Here is a 20215-nt window from a genome sequence, read left to right as displayed (position 1 = left end):
ATCTGATTGCTGTACTGAATGAAACCGTGACAGGTGGTGAAGCAGTTAACGGTGGGGTGATCGTGGGGTGAATCATGTGCCTATGTGACCTGGTTTCAGTGTAGTGTTGTGCAACTCACTGTTTGATTTTCTCTCCCCTCGGCCTTGAACGAAAAGACTGACATGAGAGATGACATCACTTCCCCTGTCAGTGTTTACAGTTACAGACAAGGGGAAACGTATCCATTTGTCAGGAGCGATCACCAGGTCCAGGCCAGATTTCAGTGGCCTGGGGATTGATTGATTCCTGTTCGAATCCGGTCGGCATCACCAGCCCCGGTGACTGTGGTATCTGAATTTGGTCATTTTGACACACAAAAAAATAAAATGCACAGTCATTCCTTATGGTGTCAAGGGAAACCTACCTCCCGATCGACTATTTCTCGGTGGCTCAGACAGATAATCATCCTTCAAGCCTATGGGCTTAGGGATCAGATTCCAACCTTTCCTGACAGGGCAAATTCTACAAGATCTGTAAATTTGCAAGGCTCCCTGGTCCTTCATTTATTTTCCAAGTTTTACTAGGTGCATATTCAAGCCAGTTTTGGGTATAAGGCTCTTCAGGCAGCTCCTTTTTTTTTTTTTTTTTTTTTTTTTTTCTGTTGACTGATTGGTTAGTGTTTTGTTGCTGTTGCTCTCCCCTCAGTTGGACTGCTTTTGGACGTCCCAACAGTCTTTGAATTACTGTGTCCCTTATTGAACTTCAAACGAAAATAGGATTTCTGTACTTGCAAAAAATTAGACTGGTCCACAAAACAAAGGCTTGTTGGGAGTAGGGAGGAGTTATACCAGGATCACTTTGTTCGCCTGTGTCTAAATCCTGTAGGTGGCAGTATAAACCAATGGGCAGCACAGTGGCTAAGTAACGTACGGGTACGTTAGTTTGCCCAGCCGTTCCATTCTGCCGACATATATGTGCAGCAGCTGGTCGGGAACCGGTTAATAAACATGCACAACTGAGGCATATAGGAGGAGGGGCAGGGCCATCTCCTGGATTTCTATGACGTTGGCATAATTTGTCAATAACTCATGCAGAGATAAGTGAGAGCAGGTATGAACCACACCGTGCTTTGGATTGAGGCTAGCGTACACTATTGAGAGATATGCTTTTGTTTTTTTTGTTTTTCATAGGTTTACATCCACTTTAGCCTTGCAAGCCCAGTCCTAAAACCATCTCTTGCTACAAACTTCAGTATGTCAAACTGCATCTAACTGGATTAGGACAATGAACAACTGAATTGACCCTGTATTTCAAGATTATGCTGAATTGCTGCAATTTTCTTCTGCTCTGCTTTTCTGTGTAGAACATGTCATGAAACAAACTTCCAGAATGTCCCTAATCTTCATTTGCATGCCGAGTCTTATGTCTAAAAGCTTGGCAAACTGATGCTTACCTGCAAAAGGTGCCACACACACACACTCCTTTCCCAGGAAGATGTCTGGGGAGGCACTTGACCAGTTCGTCAGAGAGGATCAAGTTTCAAGTTTGAAGAGGCACCCTCCTAAGAGTGGGGATAGGTCCTGTTTGCATCTGTCTAGGTCCCAGATGTCCCAAATCTCTGGGTGCAATTGGTGGCTTTTCCGTTTTTGATTTTTCTTTCAAATTAGCCAAAAATTTTCAGATTTGCAAAATCTGAGGTGGTGCAAAAAAGATTTGCACCACCTCTTGTGCCAGGGAACTTTTTTTTTTTCCCCCTCGTGCTGCCACTTTATCAGTGCTTACTGAGCTTTGCATTGGCAGACGCCACTTTTAGTTTGTTGCACTGCCCCTTGGCCCATCCTGTGCTCATCTACTGTTCTTAAAGGTCTTGGCACCCCCTAGATGACATTCTTCTGAAGGACTCTTATCAGAAAAAGGCCACAAGACAATTCAAATGCTCCAGGTCTTTGCTTGAAGATCAATTTCAATAAATCTGTTCTCCAGCTTTCCCTTTGCTTGGAATACTCGCCCAATTCCATTCAAGAACTTTCCAACAAAATATCTTGCCAGCTTGGAAAAAGCAGGCTCCTCCTGCAAACTAAGGAATTCCCCATCTTGGTGGATCACCACCCCAGGTTCAGATGCCTTGATCATCCCCTGGTCTCAATTCTGGTTAATTTACACCTTCCCTCCAATGCGAATACTGCCTCATCTTAAGGAATTAGAGCAAAAGTGGGAAACTGTGATTTTAATTGCACAAAACTGGCTCAGACTCCTGACCTCTTCCCAGCAGGCTAGATCCGCTATCTCAAGGCCTTATCTTTATTCCATCCTGCTTTTCAGTCTTTGGCTTTAATGGCATGGCTGTTGAACCCCAGGTATTAAAGGATAGAGGGGTTTCTGAGTCTGATTCTTTACTAAAGGCCTCTTCCAGGAAGATTCACACCTGGAAGTACTTTTTTCTTTTCATACATCGGGGGACACAGAGCCATAGTAGTTACTAACCCTTCCCATTACTGGGAGTCCTCAGTTTTTTCCAGTCCTTTTTGGTAGTAAGGCCATCAAGTTTTACTGGCAGGGTGCTGTTGCAGGTCCAGGATTGTGGGTAACCTCTAGGTTCCCCTGTTCCTGAAGGTTTCGGAGCCCACCGTGAAGATTGGGTTTATCTCAGATAACCCTGCAGCGAGGAAAGGTAAGTAGAGATTTTCTTATGAATTTCTCCTTTTAAGGTCTAATGTTATGCCTATGTGTCACCACTGGGGACTGTATTGAGCACTCACCGCCTGATGCTGGAAACAGCCTTAAAGCGGGATTCCACCCTAAAGTGGAACCTCCGCTGATCGGATCCCTCCCCCCCTCCGGTGTCGCAATTGACACCTTTCAGGGGGGAGGGGGGTGGAGATACCTGTCAAAGACAGGTATTTACACCCACTTCCGGGCGTAGACTCCCGTGGGAGTCTACGCCATTTCCTGCCCTGCCGCGCTGTCTGCTGGGACACACACGGGTCCCAGTGACAGTGCGGAGATTTCCTATTGCGCGGCGCGACTCGCACATGCGTAGTAGGGAACCGGGAAGTGAAGCCGATTCGCTTCACTTCCTGATTCCCTCACCTAGAATGGTGGCGGCAGCAGCCGAGAGCCGAGCGATCGATCAGCCTCGGCTGCCGGCATCGCTGGAACCCGGGACAGGTGAGTGTCCATTTATTAAAAGTCAGCAGCTGTAGTATTTATAGCTGCTGGCTTTTAATATTTATTTTTTTTTTTTTTGGTGGAATCCCTCTTTAAGCCTTAATTTCCTCCTCCTCCTCTGGTCACAACAAAGATCCTCCGGTAAGAAAAGGGGGGACTAGTTCTCCTCCTGCGCCCCCAATATTGAAATTTACTCCTTCGGGAGACCTATATGCCAAAAGCATTCCTTTTTTTAAAAAGGAAAAAAAAACGCGCAGCCACTCAGCAGTGGTTTTTACTCCCGCCGCCATATCAGCTGTTTGTATGGTGCCTGAAGTGCGCCGCTCACTCGGGAAACCAACGTCAGACGCTGGCTGCACTCTCACAGAGTTCTGTGGCTTAAAAATTGGTGAGCCGAAGCACCGTGTAAAAAAAACTCTTGGCCAGTTCCCCCTTCATGGTGAAAGGCTATTTGGAGACTATCTGGATGAAATACATCCAAAGGATCTCTAATGACAAAAAGCTCTTTTACCAGTAAAGAAGTTGTTCAAACATTTCCCCTTTAAGCGTGCTTCCTCACCTATGTCAGGGGCATCAGCCTCTAGGCAGTCTCAATGGCCTCAACCGTCAGTTTCAAGGGGAAGACCCCAAGGGCAGTACCAGGGTCAAGAGATCTTGGGGCAGAAAGCTCACAAAGCAGAATGCTAAAGCCTCCTTATGAAGGGGCACCCCCGCTCGGATGGGGAAGAAGGTTCCTGCAATTTTCAAAGATCTAGCAGGAACAATGTCAAGACAGATGGCTGGCTTCTTCAGTTTTTCTCTAGGTTACAAACTAGAGGTCCGAGAATTTCCAAAGGATCCAGAGAAAAGTCTTTCTAGCTGTGGATCACCTATTATCCCAGCTGGGGATATCAGTGTTTCCCTTGGAGGAAGTTTTTATTCAAACCTTTTCACGGTTCCAAAACCAAAGTGAGAGGTAAGAGCCATTCTAGATCTCGGATTTGAATCTGCACTTAAATATCCGATTCTTTTGCATGGAGTCAATCCGATCGGTTGTTCCATCCTGCAAGTAGGGGAGTTTTTGGCTTCAATCGATATCGGATGCATATCTCCACGTGCCAATATTTCCCGCTCACCAGAAATTTCTGCGCTTCGAAATAGAAAATCATCATTTTCAGTTTGTGGCCCTGCCATTCGGTCTAGCCACAGCACCACGGGTGTTCTCAAAAATTCTGGCACCTCCTTTAGCCAGATTAAGGGCTCAAGGCATAACGGTCCTAGACGTACATCAGAGCCTAAATTGGTGGTTGATATCCAGCAACCTCCAAAAGGGGAAATTTTTTCTGCCAGTATCCTGGAAAATAAAACAGATGCCAATCTTCTAGGCTGGGGAGCAGCCCTGGAAGAAGATTCTGTCCAGGGGAGATGGTAGAAGTTAGAGGACCTTGCCTATCAACATTTTGGAGATTCGGGCAGTACGTCTGGCCCTAGAATCTTGGACGGTCAGACTATGGGATTGTCCTGTCAGGATTCAATCCGACAATGCCACGGCTGTGGCTTACATCAATCGCCAGGGGAACACAAGTCATGCAGCCCAAAAGAAGGGAAATCATGTTCTAGCTTGGGCAGAACACAACATTCCTTGCCTATCACCACGTTTCATTCTAGGAATAGAAAATATGGCAGGCAAACTACTTGAGTCGCCAACAATTATTGGTCTCTTCACCCTGGCATCTTCCTAGCGATATGCCAGAAATGGGGTATTCTGGACGTGGACTTGTTCGTGTTCAGATTAAACAAAGTTGACAACTTTGCGTCGAACGAGGGATCCGCTAGCATGCGGAACAGATGCATTAGTATTCCCATGGGATCAGTTTTCACTGATCTATAAGTTTCCTCCAGTTCTGCTACTTCTGCGTCTTCTCTGCAGGATCAAGCAGGAACGAAAGGAGGCGATTTCTGGTGGGCCAGAAGATCTTGGTTTGCCGAGATCATAAAGATGTCTGTAGGAGTCCCTAGGACCCTGCCATTATGGCCAGACCTTCTCGCAAGGTCTGGTATTCCATCCTACCTTTACGGACGCTAAATTTAATGGTTTGGCTATTGAAACCCACTTTTATAAAGCATCGTGGGTTATCTCCTTCAGTAGTGTCTACTTTCATTAATGCCAGGAAGCCGGCTTCCAGAATCATTTACTATAGAGTCTGGAAGGCATATGTTGTTGTTGTTGTTTGTTTTGTTTTTTTAACGGCTTCTCGCTTCCCACTCTCTGGTGCATAGCTTTGTTCAGGGGGGTAACACTGATTAATCCCCCTATCAGGGCACCTTTAAATCCTTGGGATTTAAATTTGTTCTTATCGGCTTTGCAGAATCGGCTGTTTGAGCCTTTACGGGAAATTCCCTTGGTTCATTTGACAAGAAAGATAATCTTTTTGGTTGCCATTTCTTCTGCTAGAAGAGTATCGGAACTAGCGGCTCTGTCGTGTAAAGAGCCATATTTGATCATATGGATAAGGTGGTTTTGCGTCCTCATCCTGAATTCCTACCAAAAGTGGTGACAGGTTTTAATTTAAACCAAGATATTCTTCCTTCTTTCTTCCCAGAGCCTAAATCTAGGTAAGAGAAGGCACTACTTTCCCTTGATGTAGTAAGGGCGATTAGAGTCTATTTAAAGGCGACCGCTCAGGTTCACAAAGCAGATGTTTTGTTTGTACTGCCAGAAGGTCCAAAATGGGCACAGGCAGCATCAAAATCTACTATATTCCAAATGGATTCGTCAAATGATTGTTCAAGCTTCTGGCTTAAAGAAGAAAATTCCTTCTTTTCATGTTGAAGTACAATCAACCAGGGCCATTAGCACCTCTTGGGCGGTACATCATCAGGCCTTTATGGCTCAGATCTGCAAGGCCGCAACTTGGTCTTCCATTCATACGTTTACCAGATTTTATCAAATCGATGTTAAAGGTCATGAGGATATGGCCTTTGGGAGCAGTGTACTGCAGTATGAATTCTCTGGCCTCCTTTTTTGCCCTACTTTTTTGTTGTCTCTCTCCCTTCAGTTGCCATTGCTATGGGACATCCCACATAGTAACTACTATGGCTCTGTGTCTTCTGATGTATGAAAAGAAAACAGGATTTTTAAAATGGCTTACCTGTAAAATTCCTTTGCACAGAGATCCCTCCCTTCTTGGTATACACTTGTATTGCTTGGCTACAAAACTGAGGACTCCCAGTAGTGGGGGGGGGGGGGGGGGGTTATATAGGGAGTGCACTTCTTGCCTTTAGGGCGTGCTAGTGTCCATCACCTATCAGTGGCCTTATAACCCACATAGTAACTACTATGGCTCTGTGTCCCCTGATGTACATCACAGAAAAGGATTTTACAGGTAAAAAAAAATAAAAAAATATTCTGTTTTCCTCTTATATTCACCGACTGACACAGCTCCTCTCTTTAGACCATTGGGTTGTTACGCCACCTTTAGGAGAGGACTAGGCATAACATGTAATATAAAACTCCGAGCCAAGGGGAGGTCCCTTGGGTAACAACCCCTCAGCCTGCCTTGCAGCTTCAGTTTTATTTGCCTAGTGAAGAAGGACCTAGGAACCCTGCGGGCCCATCGGTCCATGGATTTTACTGCAGAAGCTTTGCTTTTTGCGCAAGATTAAAGATCCTTTGATCTGCTATCAACAGCCAGCTGGGTGACAGGCTGGATACTCTTATCCTTGTAGTCTCCCCAGCCTGGCCAGCGAGCGTGTGCAGACCAGAGCTCCGCCCTGGGTTGGCCACAACCTGCCTCAGCTCCAGAGGTGGTCGGTGAGCGTTAATGCTCCGGGGCACACGTATGACCGGGCTACTGATGTCTGTGTCACAGTGTGCTGGGCCAGCAGCCACCCTGTACTGATCGGAGACTGGGTCTGTGATGGAATGTCTCCCAGATTTGCGGGTCCCTCACCTCCCTCTCTTCTCTCCCTGTCCCCATCTTCCCTACCCCCCCCCCCCCCCCCCCCGTGGGGGATGCTGCATGGGCTGTGGAGCAGTGTGTGCCCCTATACAGGGGCTCTCACCTGGGGACTGCGCTGGCTGTGCCCTGGATGTGTGTGGGTCCTCTTCCTGTGTCTGGAGGCTGTGCCTGTTGATCGCTGTAGCACGGTTCACCGCCATTTCTTCAGCCTGTTTTGTTTTACTGTCCCTCATGGTATACTGTGTTCGGCCATCTTTGGTGGGGCAAGGAGCAGCATGCTTCCCTGTAGTTCGGCGGCCATTTTCCCTGTGATTATGTCCTTTATACTGGACACTGGGCGGGCATTTTCTTGAAGCCTGATCACGTTTTTGATCAGTTTCAGCGCCATTTGCAGCAGCTCTGGACATCTTATGCACCTGGGAGCTGACACAGGCACTACTAGCTGGACAGTGCCGAACCAGTCAGGGTGTTGAGTCCTGCTGGAAAGAGCCCCTCAGCCAGCAGCAGTTAGGAGGGTGGAACCATCAGGTGGCAGACATGGTAGGGTCGGCATGGCTTCATGGCTGGTGTTTCTTCCCCCGAAATCTAGGCAATTGCAACCGGTTCGCCTGCTGACTGTGCAGTGCCTCTGGATGCTTTGTCGGCGGTCCATAATTTGTTTGTTGCCAAGATGGAGGCGTTGCGTGGGCGCAAAGGTGGTAAATGGCCCCTTCCAACAGATTGAACAAAATTGTTGCAACCCGAATTGGGAGAACAGGCTTCTCCAGTCTGTGTGGAAATAGCAGACCAACTAGTGCAAGGCCTGAAGTACATTTTTGACACAGCCCTGAAAACCCTTCCTCTGTTAACCAGGACTTCAGTGTCAGCAGTGGCGCCGAGGCACCTGATTTGGTTAAAATGCTGGTCTGCTGACCAGGCATCCAAAAAAGCCCTGACGGATCTTCCTTTCCTTGGCAACCGGCTCTTTGGAGCCTCTTTGGATGACATTAATAAAAACTCCACAGGTGGTAAGAGTACACTACTCCCACATGCCAGGAAGGATAAGGAGCCACGCCATAGGCAAGGGCCCCCTTTCTCCTCACAAGCGGCTTTTTCGTCCGCCGGGGGCTTCAACCCAGGACGACCTCTGAAGGACCAAAGCATCCCTGGAACCGCAAGCCTGCGAGCAAAGGTGCTACTGCATGAAGGTTTGCCCCCGCCTGCAAGATGGGGGGGTTGCCCTTGGGAGTTTGCAGCCCGGGGGGGCTTCTTGGCTGTCTGGCCAATGGGTCTATCTGATTTCCTCAGGCTACAAGATAGTTTCTCTTGGCAGGAAAACCGATTCTTCCCCTCCAGCATACCCATACTCCCAGCTCGCCGGGAGGCCTTTTTTGGGGTGGTAAGGGACCTGCTGGGTCGCGGAGTGATAGTACTTGTTACGGACTCGGAACGTTTCCAGGGGTTCTACTCAAACCTGTTTGTAGTCCCCAAAAAGAAAGGGGTAAATCCAATCTTGGACCTGAAAGCCCTCAATTACTTTGTAAAAGTACAGAGGTTCAGAATGGAATCAGTTTGCTCAGTAGTCGCTGCACTCCATCAAGGGGACTCCTTGACATCCTTGGACATCCAGGATGCGTACCTGCACATACCCATATGCCTCCGGCATCAGAAGTTTCTGCGATTTTGAAGTCAGGGAGGCCCACTACCAGTTTGTGGCTCTCCCTTTTGGTTTGGCGTTAGCCCCCTGAGTCTTTACCAAGGTATTGGCTCCTGTTTTGGCGTTGCTGCGGCAATGCGCGATCGTGGGATACCTAGGCGATCTCCTCCTGAGAGCATCTTCCGCCTCGGGGTTAAAGGAGGATATGGCAATCACCATGCAGACCCTGCAGGATTTTGGGTGCCTGTTGAACCTAAAAAAGTCGGTGATCTTACCAACTCAGCATTTGGAGTACCTAGGCTTACTGCTGGACTCCATGGAAGCAAGAGTTTTTCTCCCTTCAGACAAGCTGCAGACTCTGAGCCGCGGTAAAACTCCTTCGAGGCAGTACCGTAATCCCAGTATTACACCAGAGTCCTGCAGAAGGAGATTTTGACAAAATGGGACAAATTTCCGTTGTCCCTGGAGCGGCAGATTCAGATGAGCCAGTTAGTCAGGGATTCCCTGATCTGGTGGCTGAGGTCCCGGCACTTCTGTCCGGGAAGTTGTTCCTACCTCTGAAGTGGACAGTGATCACGACGGACGCCCACCTTTCTGGCTGGGGTGATGTAATGGCAGTTCATTCGACCCAAGGCCTCTGGACGTTGGAGGAATCAAAGTTGCCGAAAAATCTTCTGGAACTGAAAGTGACCAGGCTCCACGTGATCGATAAGACTTTGCGGGCATCCGATCAGGATCCAGTCAGACAACGCCACAGCGGTGACATACGTCAATCACCAAGGAGGAACAAGAAGCTTGGCCGCCACACGGGAGGTCGTGCACATCCTTCGGTGGGCAGAGTGACATGTACCTGCCCTGTTGGCCATTTACATCCCGGGAGTGAAGAACTAGCAGGCTGACTATCTAAGTCGCCAGATGCTGGACCCAGGAGAATGGGTGTTGCAACCGGAGGTGTTCAGGCTACTGTACCAACGATGGCTCACACCAGATGTGGATCTTCTGGCCTCCCGTCTCAATCGAAAGGTGCCGAGATTCGTGTCCAGGACAAGAGATCTGTGGGCAGACGTGCTGGTGGCTCTGTGGGATCAGTACCAGCTGATCTATGCCTTTCCTCCACTGAAGCTGGTACCACTTCTGCTCCGCAGAGTGGAGGCCGAGGGGATCCCAGTAATACTGATTGCCCCAGATTTGGCCCCAGCACCCCTGGTACACAGACCTAGTGCGCCTGGTGGCGGACGCCCCTTGACTGCCGTTATGAGAAGACCTTCTGTCTCGGGGGTCCGATTCTCCATCCTGCTTTACCATCGCTGGTTTTAATGGCATGGCTATTGAGAGCCAGATGTTGAAAAACCGGGGTCTTTCAGACTCGTTGATCCCAACTATGCTGAGAGCACACAAATCTTCTCAGATATATCATGGTACCTGGAAGGCCTACATCTCCATGTGTGAGGATAAAGGATGGCGTCTGCGCTCCTTTTCTATATCCAGGATCCTGCTGTTTCCACAGCAAGGAGTAGACCAGAAGTTGGCTTTAAGCACCATTAAAGGACAAATATCCGCTTTGGCTTTCTTTTTTATTTTTTTATTTTTTTGTCAGCGACCCTTGGCGTCTCACTCTCTAGTGAGCACTTTTGTTCAAGGGGTCCGACATGTAGTTCCTCCGGTGCGTCCACCGTTACCCCCCTGGGATCTGAACCTGGTGTTATCGGCGCTTCAGAAACCACCATTTGAAAATATCAGAGAGGTTCCTCTGTTGACTCTTTCCCAGAAAGTGGTCTTTCTATTGGCCATCGCATCGGCCAGGAGGGTTTCCGAACTGGTGGCCTTGTCTCGCAAATTGCCCTATCTGGTTATCCACAGGGATAAGGTGGTGTGTCTGCAATCTTCTTTTCTGCCGAAGGTGTTTTCGGAGTTCCACATTAATGAAGACATTGTGTTACCATCTCTCTGTCCTAAACCTAAGGAAGTGGCCCTTCATTCCCTGGAAGTGGTTCGGGCTCTGAGGGTCTATTTGTCAGCCACTGCTCCCTTTCGGAAGTTAGACTCCTCGTTTCGGTGGCTGGTCCGAAAAAAGTCATGGCGGTCTCGTCGGCCACCATTTCCAGGTGGATCAGACAGATTATAGTACAGGCCTACGCCTTGAAGGGACAGGTGCCCCCCTTTCCAGGCACGGCCCACAAGGGCCATCGGAACGTCTTGGGCCTTCCGACATCAGACGCCTGTCACTCAAGTGTGTAAAGTGGCAACTTGGTCCTCTGTTCACACTTTTACAAAATTCTACAAGGTAGATGTCAGTGCATCGGCAGATGCCTGCTTTGGTCGCAAAGTTTTGCAGGCGGCCGTATAATTGCAATTGCACATACGTTGTTTTTTTTCCTGTTTTTTTTTTTTTGGGGGGTAAAAACGCAGTACTTTTTAAGTAAATGCACTGTTTGCATTTGTTACTGCAGTTCTGGTGCGGTTTGAGGGTAGTGCTTTTCTGTTGAGGAACACCCTGTTTTTTTATGGGTAAAAAAGTTTAGTTATTCCCACACACTGTCCTTTTTTTATATTCAAGAAAGTTTTATTGTATTTTCATAGTTAAACAGAATAACATTGTCTCCAATGCCAGAAAGATACATAGAACAGTAAGGCGACCATTAGACATGTACCATTAAACAAATGAAATACTTGTAATTGAGACAAAACGTATATCATGAGAGAGCCATACAAAAAGCAAAACTTAACCTGTTCATGAACACCCTCAATCATGGTCTAAACTGATAGGGGAGAACCCTCCAATACAGATCAATCAGGTTCAGGAAATCAGAAGTATGATAAAAACGAGAATAATAATAATAAAAAAAAAATTGCTGAGAAAGAATTATGAAAACGGAGGATCCGGTAGAAGACCCCAGAGCGACCCCCGAGAGTCCAGGCCCCCCCACCCCAGTGGGAGCTAACTGTGTGAGGGCCTAGGACTCCCAGAGACCACCCCGACACCCCCCACCAAACCCTCCCCCTAATGGTAGAGTTCGTCCACACAACTGTCCTCCTGGGCCCCAAAGTCAAAAATAGAAAATTGAACTATATGTAGTTTTAGGAAGTAGGTCAGACCGTATTCCCCCACTTCCTTAACCAGCCTCTGACTTTCAAAAATGCGTGGGTGTCATAACAAGTTTAGTAGAACAAATGGGGAGAGAGGGAAAGATACCCCCCTAGAGAGAAAAGAAGAAAACGTGGGAAAAGAGAGCGAAAAGGAGAATAGAAACAGAAAGGGTAGTACTTGTGTATCTACAAGAAAATTCAATGACAAATCAACATGACAAGCCAGGTCTATGGGGAAGGTGGCAATAAGCGGCCCATGGATCCCAGGTGGCATAGAATCTCTCAACCTTATCATTCAATTTAGCCACTATGTGTTCCTGCGACATAATCCAAGAGATTTTCCTTTTACAACACTGGAAAGAGACCTTAGGCTTTTTCCAGGCCTTCGCTATCGTAGTTTTAGCTCCCAACAGTATGATGAAGGCAAGTTTCTGTTTGTTTGGATAGGTTGGGTATGAATTGATTGAAAAGAGCTACGTTTTGGATTAGGATGTACATTGGTTTCGGATACTATGTTGATGGTTCGAAAAATTTTCTGCCAAAAAGAACGGATGTGTGGGCAGGACCACCATATATGTATCATAGTGCCCTCCAGCTCACAGCCTCTAAAGCATAGAGATGATGTACCTGGGAACATCCGTGCCAATCTAGCTGGAACATAATACCAACGGAATAAAATTTTGAGGCTGGCTTCTATTAATGAAATATTGTAAATAAATGTAAAAGAGCGTGTGGCTGCCTGAGACCACTCCGTTAGGGACCATGAGCTTCCCGTGTCTTCCTCCCATGCCCGAGCGTAGGTCGGCTTTCCCATCCTCGTCAGGAGCGCAGTGTAAATCAGAGAGATGCCGCCTTTCTGGTCTGTAGTATTGACACACCAGGGTTCGTAAGGCGTGATGGAGGGGGGTGTCCGTTGATCAGACCACATTGATTTTAAAAAATGAGATATTTGGGAAAATCTGAATAGTTCTGTATCCGGCATTTCCAGTTTCTTTCTACAGTGAGAAAGGGTCAGGGGACCCCCCGGAGAAAGAAAGTGGCCTATGCGATATAGCCCCTTGTCAATCCACCATTTAAAAGCCTGAATGTTCAACCCAGGAGGGAAATTGGAGTTGTTAAATATGTGGGCCAGCGGTTTCAGTGGAGAGGTCAGAGTATTACGTTTGAATAGCTTTGAACAGAGGGCTACAGAGTGGGATAGTGTAGGTGACATGATGGCTGGTCGCACCTTCGGATCGCACCAAAGAAGGAAGTCTATGTGGGACTGCTTTCCTCTCCATAGAGAGCCAATCCGGTTTTGTACCTTTAGAGAAGACCATAGAAATCTGCGACAATTGTGCTGCCAAATAATAGTTCCAAAGATCCGGGAGACCCAACCCTCCTTGAGATTTTAAGCGAATCAAATTTCCAGATGGGCATCGGTAACCCTTCTTCCCCCAGACAAAGCGAATGATCTCAGATTGTAATTTGTTAAGGAACTGTTTTTGAATCGGAATGGGAAGAGAGCGAAACAAGTACAGAGTACGGGGAAGGAGCGTCATTTTAACAGCATGTACCCTACCTAGCCAGGACAGACCACACTTCGACCACTGTTCCAGATCTCTCCTGCAGTTGGTTAACATAGGGGGATAATTTGCATTAAACAGATCTTTGATGTTAGGAGTCAGTTTGATCCCCAGATAAGAGATTTCTTTGGGAGCCCATACAAAATCAAAGTTTCTAACTAGCTGCAGCAGGCGGTCCGGAGGAATGTTCACGTTCAATGCCATTGATTTATGCATGTTAACTCTAAGTCCAGAAATCCCACTAAACTTACCCAACACCTTGTAGATCATCGGTAAAGAAATTAGGGGAGAGGTAATATACAGAAGAAGATCATCTGCATATAATGCACATTTATGAATCTGGTCCCCACATACCGCCCCCCGAATGTCCGGGTTCGTCCGAATAGCTATCGCTAAAGTTTCTATTGCAATTGCAAACAGCAGGGGGGATAGTGGACAACCCTGTCTGGTACCTCTTCTAATGCGGCATGGAGCAGAATATCTCCCCATCAATCGTATTTGTGCTGAAGGAGTGGAGTAAAGTGAATTGATTAAGTTAAGGAAAGAAGGGCCAAATCCCCATCTGTGCAGTATATCTGATAAATAATCCCAGTCGATCGAGTCAAACGCTTTGTGTAGATCGATCGAAAGAAGGAACCCTTCCTGGTGGGGACCTCCATCCCATTGGGAATTGAGGAGAGAAATGACATCGATGGATCGTCTTATCTGGTCCGGACCCTGTCTCCCGGGAATAAAACCCACCTGGTCTCTATGTATGTATGAGGGAATAAAGCTCGCTATCCTATTGGCCAATATCTTAGTCATAATTTTAATGTCATTATTAATGAGAGATATAGGACGATAGTTTCCCACTTCACTGACGTCCTTTCCTGGCTTGGGTATTACCGAAATATAAGCCGAATTAAGGTCCACACTCAGAGGTGACCCCTTCCTAAGGGAGTTGAAAAGGGAGACCAGATGAGGTGCTAAGGTGGAGCTAAACTTCTTATAGTAACCCGTAGAAAAACCATCTGGACCCCGGGGGAAGAGCCTGTTTTCAAGGAGCTTATTGTACGTAACACTTCTTCCTGGGTAAACGGGGTTTCCAGGAGGTCTTTGTGATCGGTAGTCAGGGAGGGCAGTGGGAGGGAATCTAGGAAAGTCTTCCGAGTCGATTCCGAGAGATCGGGTGTCTTTTCATAAAGTTTAGTATAAAACTGTAGGAAAGCCTTCATTATTTTCTCTGGATTCTGTGATAACTCACCTGATGGCAATTTAATTTTAGGAAAAGCTAAGATGCGGTGTTTAGGGTTTAGTTTAACAGCAAGTTTGGAACCGATCCTATCTCGTTGACTATAAAATCTAGCTCCTGTCCATCTGAGATGTCTTTCTGCTGCTGTCGTTAAGTGCAAATTCAATAGGGTCCTAGCCTTATCTAATTGAGCTAGGGAGGCCAGAGTAGGGTGACGCTTGTGAAGCCTAGCCAACGATCTAAATTCATTAGTCAGCTTAACCGTGTCAGTTTTATGTTCCGCTCTAAGTTTTGCCGATAGTTTGATTATGTCTCCTCTAACGACTGTCTTATGAGCCGCCCAGATCGTCATAGGGGAAACATCATCCGTCGTATTGTTACGGAAATAGTCTTGAATAAAGCCCTCAATAACCGAACAATGAGCCGGATCGCTTAAAAGGGATTCTTGTAGACGCCAACGAGGTGGGGACCCCGTCCCCATTGGCCTGTTTATACTCAGTGTAACCATGGAGTGATCAGATAATGGAGTATCCACAATCTTAGAGCAAATGACAAGGGGGATCGTCGTGGGTCGGACAAAGATGTGGTCTATCCTGGCCAGAGTATTATGGGGCACTGAAAAGTGTGTGTAGTCTTTTGTATGGGGGTTGACTTCCCTCCAAATGTCGATCAGTCCTGCTGAGTGTAGTGATTGGGCTATCTTAACGCTTTGTCTAGGTGGATGTCTGGGTTTTTGACAGCCATTACCCGATTTGTCCAAGGAGGAATCAAAAGCAACGTTCGAGTCCCCCCCCCAGGATGATAGTGCCCCTAAGATGAGGTTTAATCTTATGAAGGAAGGAGTCAAAGAAAACCCTCTGCCCCTTGTTGGGGGCATAGTAAGAAATAAAAGTATACATCTCTCCATCAATCTTCCCCGATATCACAATGTATCTTCCCAGTGGGTCCGATACCGTCTCATGGTGTGTGAAATTAACATGTTTGGCTAGGCATATGGCTACCCCCTTTGTTTTGTTCGAAGCGGAGGATAGAAAAAATTGGGGGAAGTGTTGGTGGAGAAAGGCAGGATTATATGATGCTGGGAAGTGAGTCTCTTGTAATAGGAGAACATCTGCATGCATAGACCGATAACTTTGGAACATTTTCCTGCGCTTGACAGGGGAGTTAAGTCCCTGAGTATTATGAGAAAAGATTTTGAGCGTGGGAGCTGCAGTGGTGGGACTAGGCATGAGAAATGTGTGTAGAGGCTAGCTGATAGGCTGCATTCTTACCCGTGTAGCGAAACAACACTACTTGGAGGAATAGGCGCAAAGTGGAAGACAACTCGCCGGGGCATGGGAAGGAAGACCACGGTCCGCCATGGATCCAGGCACTGTAAAATTGAGCAAAAGAGAGGAGCCATAGAAAAGAGGTGAAAAAAGGAAGGAAAGATAGAGAAGGGGAAGAAAGAGACAATGTTAAAAACACCAGTGTAACATCAAATGTATTCATAAGCCTTAACAAAAACGTTTCCTCATGAAAACTGGGGTCCCCAGACCCCTGCCCACCCCTCGGGCGGAATGTATGGGTCATTCCGCCCCCGTAATCTAAGAGGACCGGTAAGTCCTAATTATAGGACCACCAGTATAGTTCCCAGGGGCACCAAAGGTGCTCTAGAAACCTGTCAGAGGTGCACTGGGTCCACCACAGCCCCAGAAACCGGAAAAAAAAGAAAATGAGAGCTAAAACAAAAGCCCATAAGAACACTCGTATGCAGAACGTCCCTGAGAATAAAAACAAATCTGAAATATTACTAACCACCAGTGTTGAAACGGAGAAAATTGAAAAAACAAACAAATAGCAGAACCCTGTTACTGGTCGCTGTGATTGCAGTCAAGAGGCCTACTCAGTAGGTCCATACACTCCCATATCCCCCCCTCCCCCCAACAAGGCCCTGCCAGAGCAGCCCACACCAGCCGGATGTAGGGCTGGGTCCGGCTACCCCATCGAGCAGCAGGGACCCCATTTGCCAGAAACCCCCCCCCCCCCAGTAATTGCCAACTGAAAAAGGTATGCCCGCCTGGCCCAAAAGCCGTGGATCCTGACGGGAGAGAACTCAGAGAAACCTTTGGGAAGTAGAGAGCAATAAAGTGGACCCCAGGTCAGGATAAATACAATCTTCTAGAGTCCTGTAAAACCGTAAATTAACAAAACATTCACAAACTATCCCCCCCCCCCCCCCCTCCCCCCAAGAGCCAAGACCCCTCAATCACTCCCCTGTACTTCTCCCCACCTGAGTCCCCCAGTCCAATAACAATGAAAAAAAAAGGGTGGGGGAAGGATAAAAATTGGGAAGGACAGGTTAATGGCCCCGGGCCAAAGGAGAGAGACACAGAGAGGGCAACTGGATGGTTCTGGAAGTGTCCAAAAATCCAGAGAAAAAAAAAGGGAAGTTTCTGGCAAAAATCCGGAACAAAGATCCATTCTTCTGTAGACGAATCCGCCTCAGGGCGGGAGATTTTCTTTGGAACGTTTGGAGTGCTGTTGTAGCCAATTTGGTTGTAGAGGACTGGCCGGAGGAGGCCTCTTTGAAGAGGCCGGAGTCCCTCTGATGGTTTGCCTGGAGGATGTGTCCTGAGGGATCAAACCCAGCTGAAGTAAAAGTTTCTCACCGTCAGCAAACGAGGAGAATCCATGACTCTTATTCATATAAGAGAAGTTAAGGCGAAGAGGAAAAGACCACCTGTATGGAATCTGCTTATCCGCCAGAATCTGAAGTAGGGGCTTGAGGGCACGTCTTTTCTGAACCGTATAGGGTGACAAATCTGTGAAAATCTGAATTTTAGGTCCCAGCAGTTTGAGGTCTGAGAACCTGGCTCTTTTCATAACCTCTTCCTTTACAGAGTAAAAGTGCGTTTTGACAATAATGTCCCCAGGGAGGCCATCTGAGCGGGGAGGCTGAAGGGCCCTGTGCGCTCTGTCGAGTTCCAGGCGTTGTTCAGCAATATCAGGTATAAGGTCCTTAATCAGTTGCTTTACAGCAGCAGGGACATCTTTCTCGGTTTCGGGGAGTCCCCTGATCCTAAAGTTATAACGTCTTGATCTATTCTCAAGGTCGTCGATTTTTGCGCATGCGGTTTCGAGCTGATCCTGCAGATCCTGTAATCTGGCTGTATTCTGATTAATTCGTGCTACTGCCTGATCTGCTTTCTTTTCAATAGTGTCAATTCTCACCCCAATGTGCTGCAAATCAGAGTGTATGGATGCAGTAATATGTGCCGCATTCTCTGCCAGGCTTTTGGCTAGAAGCTGAGAAAATGCTTGCATCATGGAGGGAAAGTCATTAGGAGCAGGGGCTGCAGTGTCTGAATCAGCATGTGAGAGAAGCATGCCTGTGTGAGGATCCAGCCTGGGGGTGAAAGGACATTCCCCGTCCATTCTGCTCAGTAATGATTCTGTGGATGCAGGAGAGGCTACCTGGGGGAGAGGAGGAAAGTCTGTACCTGGGGAGCACGGAGGGGCCAGGTCCTGGTCAGCTATGGAATCCTCAGCGAGATCCGCGCTGTGTGCAGTCTTGTGTCCTGTCGCCGCCATCTTGGCATAGCTGACAGGAACGTTTTGAGCTGACATCTGCCCCAGGAGATTTCGCCGCGGATGCGAGATTGACATCTGTGGGTTCCGGGCGGTCTCGTCTATCTGCCTGGCCTGGTGGTGATCGTCGTGGGACGTTCCGAGGGCTCCGGTATTCAATTTGGGGCCGTGGTGGAGCGGAGCTCTAGTAGCCAGCGGCCATCTTGTGAGCTGCCGCGCATGCGCCTCCACACTGTCCTTTTTTGTGGGTAATGTTTATACTAGTTCCCGGATGCCATGGTGGATGAAGTTGTATGCTGTTTTTCCCACCCCTTGTTTTGGCACTGCTTGGGGATGTCCCAATGGTCTAAAGAGATGAGCTGTCAGTCGGTTAATATAAGAGAAAATGGGATTTTTTGTACTCACCGTAAAATCCATTTCTCTGTAATTTACAGACTTGCACGGCACCCACCCCTCCTATTTTCTTTTTACGTTATACTGCTTGTTGACATACTGAAGCTGCAAGGCAGGCTGAGGGGTAGTTACCTAAGGGACTGCCCCTCGGGCGGAACTAGAAAGTTCTGAGTTTTATATTACATGTTATGCCTAGTCCTCTCCTAAAGGTGGCGTAACAACCCAATGGTCTAAAGAGAGAGGCTGTGTCAGTCGGTGAATTAAAGAGAAAAGGATTCTACGGTGAGTACAAAAAATCCTATTTTTGCTTGTTGTGAAAAGACACTTCATTCCTACAGATTTTGCTGTACCTCACATTCTGGCCTACCTATAGTCAGATTTTGATCATAAGTTAGCCTTTAGCACTCCAGAGGACAAGTTTTATCCTTGTCTATTCTTTCATTAGCCTCTGGCTTCTCTCTCCCTTGTAAGAACCTTTCTTCAAGTTGTATCTTGTATACAACTTGCAGCACCCTGTATTTGGACTATGGGGGCGGTGCCATGGGGACATGTTCACTAAAGCTTTTCTGGTGTCCTGGCACCTAAAGGCACAGGCCCATGACCTTGGTGTATTAATACCCTGCCTCCTGTGCTGTACTCAAAGATATGGAATTTACAGTTAAGTCAAAATTAAGAAGAAAACAAAATGTATAGTACTGCACTTTGCACTTGATTTTTTTTTTTTTTTCATCCTTCCATTAAATCGCCTAAATATGTGTTATTGACAAATAAGACCTATTTTAATGTTTCTCTCAATGTTTGAATGTTGGTATCTATATATTAGGTTGTGAGAGAGCAAAGCATGACCGACACAACTGTTATCAGTAGAAAGTGAAAAAAAGCTAATTCTGTGGAGAAAGTAATGTGAGGTTTTGGTTCTCCTTGTCCAAGTTTCCCTTTAACTACATTGCTGATGCTAGAAACATCTTCTGATCGCTATGTTTCAAAAGTAATTAAAAGCTTCTACCATTTTTTATTTTTTTTTGTCCTTGTTACTATAAATGTGCACTTGAAAAATGTTTCTTTTTTTCAGGGATCAGATGAAGAGATGGCCAGTACTCCTCCGAGTTCTAATGATTCCGACTGAGTAGTAGCTACTTGACTTGGCTGTTACACTTCTGAAGATTAATGAACTGTTCCAAATTCCAACTGTTTCTCATGTGGGAGATGAGTGACATACAGAGGAGAATGTGTATATTTCTATCCCTGAAGCTACAAGCATAAGCCTATTCTCTGTGGAAATCTCCATCTTGTCTCTAAATTTCTCACCCACCATTCCTCGTCCGTGTTCTGGATTTCTTTTTTTTTTTTTTTTTTTCCTCCCCCCTTGTAATAAAATATTATTTCAATTTTCTTCCGGTTTCTCGCAAATTAAATTTTATACATCCTGAGAGATTGAGCTAATTGCTAACTTAATTGTACAGCCTTCACACGCTGCATCTGCCATCTAGCACTTAAGAGATGCCATATGGACGCTAAGTGTGTATAATTTAGTTAAGAAATTTTAAGTAGAGACTCTAGGTGCAAGCAAAGTGCAGAGATCAATCTAGAGGCTTAAGTGTAAAAATAGATATAACCCATTGTTTCTATTCCATGTTCTTCACG

The 20215-nt window shown here is 46.8% G+C and overlaps 1 protein-coding gene across 1 annotated transcript in view; it reads left to right on the top strand.

Moving 5' to 3' along the window:
- SSRP1 (structure specific recognition protein 1) overlaps positions 1–19964 on the top strand; it is a 196805-nt gene extending 176841 nt beyond the window's left edge. Inside the window, 1 exon segment of the mRNA XM_077493187.1 lies at positions 19644–19964. Coding sequence (XP_077349313.1) covers positions 19644–19697 — 54 coding nt within the window. The 3' untranslated portion in view covers positions 19698–19964.
- The last annotated feature ends 251 nt before the right edge of the window (positions 19965–20215 follow it).

Source organism: Lithobates pipiens, unplaced genomic scaffold (assembly GCF_037356315.1).
Source record: "Lithobates pipiens isolate NorthernLeopardFrog02 unplaced genomic scaffold, aLitPip1_a1.2 Scaffold_19, whole genome shotgun sequence".
In the NCBI taxonomy this organism is placed as follows: Eukaryota; Metazoa; Chordata; class Amphibia; order Anura; family Ranidae; genus Lithobates; species Lithobates pipiens.
Note: the sequence above shows the minus strand (reverse complement) of the source record. Positions and strands in the feature narration are given on the sequence as shown.